The 9,983-nt window shown below is 41.3% G+C and overlaps 1 protein-coding gene across 1 annotated transcript in view; it reads left to right on the top strand.

The window, feature by feature from the left end:
* The window catches only part of SPAG6 (sperm associated antigen 6), a 40,002-nt gene that overhangs the window by 5,543 nt on the left and 24,476 nt on the right, over positions 1-9,983 (top strand). Inside the window, exon 2 of the mRNA XM_009637710.2 lies at positions 2,305-2,381. Coding sequence (XP_009636005.1) covers positions 2,305-2,381 — 77 coding nt within the window. The remainder of the gene's footprint in view (positions 1-2,304; positions 2,382-9,983) is intronic.

Genomic DNA, 9,983 nt, shown 5'->3' with positions numbered 1-9,983 from the left:
CGTCGCCCCGCTCGTCTGCGGGGCTGTTTCTGCGTTTGTTCTGAGGTAGATGTCTCCGGCTGGGATCTCATAACTTACTTTTATTTCAGGGAGAATTTCTCAGCATAACCCATTCGTTTGCTTCCTCCTGCTTCCGATGTAGCTTTATGTAAAGCGTAGAAAAGTGGAATTCCCGGTGAAGCCAGCGCTGACTTGCCAAGGAAAACCTACTTTAGAAGTAACTATTTTCATACTAGCTTTACAAGTTGTTCCTAAATTCTTTGGTGCTTTTTGCCAGCAGATTTGCTCAGCTTAGGAGGGATTCACTTTTGTTATATTGCTGTCGTGGGATGTCGTGAACCAAATTGAGCGTTTTTAGAAACGGGAGCTGCGGGAGCACTTCTACCAGCTGTTGTGCTGCTGGCATCTGGCAGACCCATGCCGCTTGTCCAGGGTTCCTGAGCTTAAAAGAGGAAAAAGAAGAAGTGCTCAGTAATTGATTACTTGAAAGGCAGATTGAAAAAGTGCTATAAAATCCGTAGTTGCTTTACCATATGGTATTCATGAATTGATCATGTTTTGCTTTGTCTTGATTTTGTTTTTAATACTTGTTTCCCAAATCTACTAAAACCGTCAGTCTTTCCTGAGCTACGATGGGAACAAACAAACAAGAAAGAAAACCAATCGCGTAAATACTTTCAACTTTCGGTTGTTGTATTTACAACTGTCTATTAAAATAGTTTTGCTGAAAACCTATCACTTAAATTCTTGTTAAAGAAACATTTGCTTTGATTATGGGAGTGACATGTTGACACCAGGCCTTTTGTATTGCCTTGCTGTGCCTCTCGTTTCCACCTCCCTACCCCCACATCAGTGAGTTAATGCCGCTGCTTTAGTTTACACAAATTATCTCCATTTACCAAAGGGACATCTTGGACACAGGAACAATTTATTTCTTATTTGTAAGAAGAGGTCCCTCTCTGTTCACTTACAGTTTTGGTTTTAGCTGTTCACGGAGAAAGATCCCATTTAGTCAGGCTTCTTACAGTTAAATGCAGAAAGTTTCTATTTTAAGAAAGCAAACAAAGTGCCAAGCTAGCTTTAATTACATCGTATTTCTTCTTACAGTCATTATTTGATGTAACCTGGTTGGTAGCTTTACCTCAGAACTGATCTGTTGCTTGTGCAGAAGAAATAATTAGAGGCCTGAAACTTTCTTCTGCACACAGCCAGTGTTGGTCTGAAGGTTAATTTTACAAGGCTCGGGCTCTGGGGTAGTAATGTGGAAGTGCGCTTTTGTGTAGGTTATCATCCTTTTTGGCTCATTCTGGTACTGAGCGGCTTTTCCATAGGCTTTAGTTTTTCAGAAGCTAGAAAAGAGGGGAATGTCTGCAAATACAGTGTTTCCTATTACAATTTATTTGAATGGCTAAGGCCCACAAATATTTTACCTTCTTTCCCAACCTGTGCCTTTAAAATAAATTCATAGTTATATAATTAAAATGATAGCAGGCACTTTTGACCTTTTCTGGATGTGCTAGATACAGGTTTTAAAACCTCCTCCTAAATGAAATGTGATTAAGTAGTTTTTAAACACACCCCCCCACACCCCCCAAATAAAATGTAATTCGGTCCTTTTTTAAAGCACTTCTACAAATACTGTGAGACATGCTTGTCTAGCAGGTAACTGGCATGCCTTCTATGGGCCTGATCTAGTGAGCTCTGGAGCAGTGATTTGAGAAAGACAGACATCTGTCTATACATGTATCTCTGTATAAATCCATATATAAAGGGTTTGGGGGCTTGCCCTCTTATTCTGGTAAAGAAAGTTAGCCACCCCTTAGGGCAGTCACTGTTTTAAGAAGATGTGGAAAGTCTTTGCCTGCTGTCATTTTCCATTAGCCTTAGGAGTCAGGGGCACCTTGCAGGGTTCTTCCGTTGGATCTCAGAGGTTGTCAGGGTTTAGTCTTTTTCCAGCTGAAGCAGAAAGCAAGATGACAGTGACTTGAATTTGAACAAAATTGATAAAATGTTCTGTAGTGTACTGTTGTATTATTGGCTGAAGTTTATATTCCTGGAATATCTGAAATTCAGACTGTCAGCAGTGAAAGATCAGTGTTCAAGGAATAAAGCATTTGGTCCCATTTTTAGAAGTCCTTTTGATCAATACTTAATATCTTATAAGGAAAATAAATAATAGTTTGAGACCTTGTTCTTTGAGGAGGTGTCTCTGGACACCATGCTAATTATCATGAAAGATGGAAGTGTATTTAAAAAATAATTCTTTACTACGTTATAAGCCCTGCCTCTCTGGTATTGAACCAGGTACTAGCAGTGGGATTGTTGTAAATCAGGAGATGGCAGACTGCAGCGTGGAGGGGAGCATGCGGCCAGGATCGGAGGTAGGATTTTCTTATGCTGGCTTGCCTGTTGAGAAACCTTAAGGTACCATTATTGTGGAGACTCCTATGTATGACCTGTAAGGAAAACTGGTGGGAACTGGCAAGCTGGAAAGAAGGTCAGAGAGGGCTGAAGGACCCCCACCTTTTCCCAGGGCATCTCTCTCCTGAGGCTTCTGTATCTCAGCAGGCTGTGGAGCTGCCTTTCCCACTGAGCAGAAATCCCAAAACTGGTTGTAACTAGGGAACTGGAATCTGGCCCTGGACTTTGACACATTTACATGGCACTGGCTCTCTCGTGGTCAGGAATGCTGAGATCAGCTTTCTGGTGGCAGGCAAGTGCAAGGAATGATCAGAGAAATTCCTTTGTCAAAACTCATTCCTGTGTGTTTTCCAACTCCGTGGTTGGCTTTGTTTAAGGTTGTTCCCTGTGATGAAATACTACCATGAATAATAATTGCAGGATTTGTCCTTTGAATGTTTAATTAATGGATACTTGGAAAAAAAAAATCTCCTCTAAAAGTCCTAAACTTTTTCTGTTCAGTAAATATATACTTGGAACAATGACAGACAATTTATCAAATCTTGTTTCTGGAGGGCTGCGACTAATGGGAGAAGCTGCTTTGATAGATTTATTTTTAAATAATACATTTTAAAATGTTACTATTAATTTGGCAGCTATAGCTCATGAAGTTTGGTACTGGAATGCATTATTGAGCCCCATACCCCCTTGTCCTTCCAAAATTTAAAATCCTAGAAGTAGCCTATTTTCAACTACAGTGGCAGATGAACTCGAGCTCTCTTTCTTGCATGGAGATTCAGGTAGTTTTCTGTCATTTAGAAAATTTAGAAGAAAATCTGAACTGGTTCCAGTATGTTTGTAAGAGTGGTAGTCACCGAGGGCCCAATGCTTCTTTTTTCATCTGCCTTGTGAAGTACAGCACTCTGTAAATAAATGGGCCCTTTGAAATAGCGTTTTGTTTTGATTTTTCTTTTTAGAGAGGCATTTACAATTCAGCATTAGTAAATGTATCAGAATAAGACTTAAATTACTTCTGGGTATTCATTTTTGTATTCTCTCATAGTATGATTTATTTGATTATTTATTTACTTAGCATTAGATCCTGTGGTGAGGGAATCGTTGCTTTTAATTTGTAAGTGATTTGCTTTTAATTTCTAAGTTATTTAAGGATACAATTGGGATTAAGAAACAGTTTAATCTAGCAATTTACCCTTTGACTTTAAAGATATTACAAGATCAGCTCTTTAGTCCATTTCTTGGGGCTGATCACATTCCTAAGCATAATGGCTGCGGAAGTCTAGGGAAAGCCGAGTCTGGAACATGGAAAAAGAAATTTGAAGCTGTGTGGTCTGTCAGCCTGTGTGTTGCCATGGGACTCTGTGTGCTGGGGCCCTGCACACCTGGGTTCCCTTCTCATTGCTGTTGGGCTATTTTTGTCAGCTTGGGCAGATAACTTCAACTTATGTTCCTCTGCCTTACCTACCTGCTGGCCAGTTGGCAGGTTTCCAGGAAAGTTCCAAAATGTCAGTGTAAAGGAAGACCCATTCCCAGTGAATCTCTTCCAACTGTCCTCCCACTCTCATCAGCCCACAACCTTGAGCCCAGGTCTCCTTTCCATTCTACCTGATGTCAAGCTGCTTCTGAGGCCGCCTATTCTAGCCTACAAGCTATATTCCAGGATGGAGTCCTCTCCTCTTTTACCTCAGGGCACCTTCTCCTGTATCTGTTCCTCACAATCCGTGTTGGCAAGAGGCTATAGCTTGGGGGCAGGGCTTGTCTGCAACAGGCTAGGGCTTCATTACAAACCCCTGTGGCATGGCAGGTTTTCCCCTACTTCATGGTCTGTTTTTATGCAGGTAAAGGATGATGTCATGAGTGTTAGTTGTCTCCAGGCTCCAGAGCTATTCCACTGGCGACAGGTTTTAAAAGTTGTATTTCCAAATCTTTGGAGTGGTTTTAGGAGACTTCATATTTGAGAAAAGGCTGTTCAGATTTATTTCCATCCAATTACATTGAGTCTTTTTGCCCATGCTTTTCTGAACTTCTCTTCCTAGGGTACATATTTTAAACGTACCTATTTTAAACGCAACAGTTGGACACTTGGCCCTGTGTAAGGAGGATCAGACTCTGGGAAGGGATTTCAGGATGTAGTTCCATGTTTTAAATAATATTAAAGAAGGTGCTCTGATAGCACAGTGCTTTGTAGCAAGCCTGCTGGGAGCATAGGCTGTGTAGGGAGGATGGCTGTCGAGTCAGTTGTGCAGAAAAAGAGCTGCTCCCTTAAACCATCTGTGTTCTTGCCCTATTTGGACCTTGCAAGTAGATATATGCATGGACAGACTCCAGTTGCCCCAGCGTAGCCACTTTGAACATTGGAGTTTATGCACCCTCTCTTGTGAAGGATGCACCTTTTTTTTAAAAAAAATTATTTTTATTTTCAGTTAGAAACTTTGCTGAGTTTTAGTGGGAGAGAAGCATGCAATGTGGCATGAAAGGCAAAAGGTTATCTTTGGAGTTGTAGTAGATCAAGTGAGGAGACTGGCTTTCCCTGAGGCTTGACGATATGGCGGTGCCTGACGAAGGGAAGAAGGAGGCTGTGTATTAAGGAAAGTACTAGAGAGATGACAGAGGGAGGAAATAAATGTAGCTGCAGCTGGAGGACTGGCTTTTTCTGTAACTCAATCAACTGAAAGCTCAGCTGCTCCAGGATTCTTCCTCTTCTCAGCCTCCCGGCCTGTTTGGAGGAGATTTGCAAGTAGAAATTTCAAAGCCAGAATTTGTTGGGAACTTCTGTCTCATCTAAGCGAGTGGCCATTAAAAAAAAAGCAGCTTTTTGTGACCTCCTTGGATTTGGTGTGTCTGTGAAAGATTGAGTGGTGGCCACTAACTAGCCCCACGAGGGGTGTTTTCAGAAACTCAGTCCTCTTGGAACAGGATTAGTTCTGCTCCATTAATGCAGAAATGGGGTCTGGAAAATGGTCAGCCAGATCAGCTTTTAAGGAGGAGAAACTTACTGCTCCTAGATCCTTCAGAAATCTCCAGCGCTGCTGTCAAACTGAATCTGCATTATGTCCCACACCATCTGGTAATTGCTGTACGAATTCCTTGACTACCCAGAGTCTCTGTTACCAAATTGTATTTATGTTCCCTTTGATATTTGAAGGATTGTAGTTGTGTTGTGCATGGAACCGTCGCAATGAGCAATCATTTCTCAGCGTGAGTCACGCTTGAGGAGCATGTACTTGAGATGTGTGCGCTGCATCGTCTCTGGAAGAGGCGTGTCAAGACGAGCGAGTGTGAAAGTTCTCTCTCTCACCATTCTTCTGGGAAATTTGTTTTAAGTCTCCAACTTAAAACTCGCTGCTATGCTGCTGCTAGGAAAGGGTAGTTGAAGATAGGGAGCTGGGGTGAGGCAGAAATAAATTTCCATTTTATTTCCTTGTTAAATCAGCTGAATTTGACATCAGGAGCCCTGAAAAATCAAGGTGTTATGATGAATGTTTGAGTGCTAATGTTAGCTCAGTGAATGTTCTTAGTTTAATAGGTAGCACACAAAGATGAGATGTTATGTTTGATCCAAAGCAGAAATTAGAAGGATGGCATCTTCAAGATAAGAGCGTGTCCAGAGACAGCACTAGCTTAGAACGACTTTTTTCCCACATTTACATTTTAAAACGGAAATACATTTTATTTTTAAGGAAGGAGAATAGGGTAGGAGCGGTCATCTTCAGGTGCAGAAGTGGAGAGAATTTGGATGTAGAGTGATGTCTCTCTGACTTGTGACTATGCAAGTTTGACAAGGGTTTGGCGGGGGTGGAAGGAGGGTAAAGGAATGCTGCCTGACTTCCAGGTGGTTTTCCCCAAGAAATCAAAATGACCAAATGAAAATTGCTATCTCCAGAATAGTGACTGTCTGGCTACAGAGACTTGGAATGAAAAAACTTGGAACGTGCTGCTGCCCTGAGTGGTTTTGTTTTGGTTTTTTTTTTTCCAGATAGGCAGCAGCCAGCACTTGCTTGCTAAAAGAAAGTGCATCAGGCCTGTGCACAACAGCTCCACTTGAGAAGCGTGTATAAGGGTGATTCAGCTTCTAAAGTGTGTCATTCTTTGAAACAAATCTGAGTGGGAAACTGAGGATAGAAAGGGGAATCGTTCCTTGCCCAAGGTCAGTCAGGGTTCTGTGATGCAAGAGAGAATGGCAGTAATTCTTTGTTACTCTGTTTCTGAGTTGCTAGTGGGAACTCTTCCAAAACAAATGTAGTCCAATGGTCTAAATGCCTTATTTTCTAGTTTGCTTTCTGTGTTGCTGCCTTTGAATTAGAGTTAATGAATTTCCTACTTCTGTCACAAGAGACTTATTTAGAAGACCACCAAAGAGTTCTAAAGTTTTCGGCAGCAAGACACTACTACTCCCTGCTCTGTATGGCCCTGTTCACTTGAGTGAATGGTAGAGGTAAAAGGAAGCTGTTGGAAGGTTGCTACCTATCTTCCTGCCTTAAGGTAATGTTAAAGAAATTTAAATGTAATTCAAAATGCTGATAGGAATCCCAGCTTGGACCTCTTTGGAGAAGAGGGGAAGACTTTGCTCTAGACAGTATAGTCAAAAGAGGAGCTCACCAAATACAGCTATCTGGGAGAAAGAGCTGGGTTGGACAAGAAAGCCTCTTCCCATGTCAGGCACAACTGTCCTTTCCAGCACTGTCTTCCAAGTCGTAGAAGGAAAGGTGGACATCTTGGTTTTCCTATAGATGTTTTAGTGAAGACCATATAATCTTTATGTAGCTGGTTTCATACTCTTGGAATTAATTGTTTATTTTTTCTAAGTGCTGTAAAGAGAGACAGGCTCAGTTTGCTGAAGGTGTTAAAATCATGACAATGGTGAAAACTCCTCAAAGCAGTTGATCTTGCAGAGGAGTCTGGAATGATGGATAGCATCTCCATGCAGAGAAAGAAGCTGGTTTTAGAGAAGGTGGGAAGTAGGGGTAGAAGCTTTTAATTATGTTCACTGCACAGTCATAATCTAGGTCTATGCACTTCTCTCCATTCTCAGTTAATTCGATGTCAATACAAGGCTTGTACAGCAAGAGGAATTGATTTTTCTTTTTTTTGTTCCACCAGAGCTCTTGTCATGATAATTATTTGTTCACTGTCTTTTCTCACATGCAGACATCACTTTGGGAAAATATATTTTCCTTGAGGATCAGCACAGTTTCTATTATTTCTAAATATTTTCCATCCATTCACTGTTTTTTCAACCCTGGTTTAGCATCTTGTGTCTTTTCTTCAAACAGTGGGTCTCATTTAACTTTTAATCTCTTTCCTCACCTTCAGTTTCATCAGCTAAAACAATTTGCAGTAGAACATTTTGTGCTGACACTTAAATGTCATCACCAAGCTTTACATGTCTTACACTGCAACGAAATGAATGGTATTGGTCATGGGGGACCATGCTGCTTGGAAGCATTTTCAGGCTCAAGGCTTTTTAACCTATTCTAAAAGTGAAATCTGTATCGACTGATCTTGAAAATACAAATGATGTAAATCTCATATTTGGGACAATGCAAAGTGTATGCATAGGTAAACTTTCTTAAATGTGGTTTTACGTTTTGTGGTGTCTAGGTATGTCATGCAGGCCAGAAACATGTCACATGGTCTGAATCTCGCTCATGGGTTCCTCCTGGGTAAAGTGATTCTAATCTGTTTAAATTCCACTGGATTTTGAGACCATCACCAGAACTGAAGTGTCTGCCACATTCTGCTTCAATGTCCCACCCATCAGGCTCTTGACTTTTCTAGGATCAGGACACTGTACGCTGAGGTGCTCCTTACCAGTATCTTTTATATCAATAACATGTTTACATTTTTGTTCTGTCTCTCTATTAAATAATCTTGTTTTCATATTATCTCAACTTAAGGGCTCACATGTAATACACTGAATACAAGTGTACTACTTCTAACTCTTCCTGCTTTACTAAAATACCCTCAGTGCAAAGAGTCAGAACAGCAGGAAGTCCCCTTAGGAATTTCAGCAGCTGTTTGACCATGCAACTGATGTTAGAGGGAAGGACAAGAAAATGTTCTCCCATAGAGGGTGCAGAAGATAGCTCACTATAGATGATATATGAGGCTAGCCCCAACTCACATGTTTATTTATTTTTACTTTAATTTGTCATATAAAGTACATAGTGCATTTTGATATGAATCATAACTTGCTATGAGACTATACCTGCTATTTGTGAGAAGGTATCAGTAGGATGACCACATTCTGAAGTAGTGATTTCTGCAAAGTGCTAAATACTGGAGGGTCTAACTTTTGTCTGTTGGTACACAGGAGGCCACTTTCAGCTTCCAGTGGCTTTGACAGAAGTGCGAGCAGGCCCCAGCTATACTACAAGACTTATTTCCATAGGTTCTACATGTACATGTTCAATTAATGCGTGTTACAATGCCATTTTTGATGCTTCTGTAGTGCTATTAGACATCACAATTTCGTTTCACTTTTCTCCTTTTACTGCGTGCGTCCCCCCCCCAGACCTGTGTTACTTTAACTTTTGAATGTCCTGGGAGGCCGTACCTCTCATGGCAGTGCAGCTTCTGTCTGGAGCAATGACCTTCCCAGACCAAATTCATTAGTGCTCAGCATGGCCTCCATGGTTAGTTGTGCACCCCCCCGCCCCTTTTTTAGAGCCATGTATAGATTATTGGGCTATTTTCTTCTTGCTGGGAGCAATTTGGTTTTAATTTAAAATAAATGTTCTCTGTGAGAATTACACTGCTACTCAACTTACTTTCTTTTCAGAGTGCCCTTTTATACAGAAGTACGCTACAGGTGTAACTTGTTATAACCTTCATCCCCTTGGACTATTCCTTGCTCTAAGGCCCTCAGCTTTTCCTTGTCATGGCATGCCTGTTCCACACCTGGGTATCCTCTTCCATTAGGCAGTGATTCTTCTGCCATGGGACTGTTGCACCAAAAGGCCTCTGTTCAGTGCTTGTAACCATATGAGCCCTTGAGAAGGGAAGTCTTGCTTTCTTCCACAGTCACCCCGCTAAATTTTTATCTTCGTTAGTGGAAAGAACCAAGACAGCTGATATGGAGATTTCTGACTGTAGCTCTGAGTGTTTGGTGTCCTGTTGTAGCACTTCTGCACCTTCGGAGAGCATTGCTTTCTGGCTGAGGTATAAAGCTCAGAAGTATTAATGCATGCAGCTGGCTGGTAGAGGGACAGCACTTCCAAAGAATTGCAATACAAGTAATTTTCTCTTCCCAGACCTTACAAATAATATTTTTTTTTATGTAACCGTGTGGATCTCATTTATATCCCTATTGGAGAGTCTTAGTTTCCCTGTAGGAAGAGCTTCCACATACAGAGTGGTCGTCTTTGATCATCCTCATTGCCTTTCACTGAACCTTTTCCAGTTCTACTTCAGGGGAGGGTATTTGCTGTAGGATAGATTTATACAGTAGCATAGTGATGGTCTCTGCTTTGGCCTATATTCCTTTACAAATAATCCCGAGTGCTCTGTATACTTCCGTGGGTAAAGCTCAGCTACTGAGCAATGAGCTGGTGTCTCCATGGAGC

The sequence above is a fragment of the Egretta garzetta genome, unplaced genomic scaffold, assembly GCF_000687185.1.
Source record: "Egretta garzetta isolate BGI_Z169 unplaced genomic scaffold, ASM68718v1 scaffold434, whole genome shotgun sequence".
NCBI lineage: Eukaryota > Metazoa > Chordata > Aves > Pelecaniformes > Ardeidae > Egretta > Egretta garzetta.
This window is presented reverse-complemented; position numbering and strand designations above follow the sequence as displayed.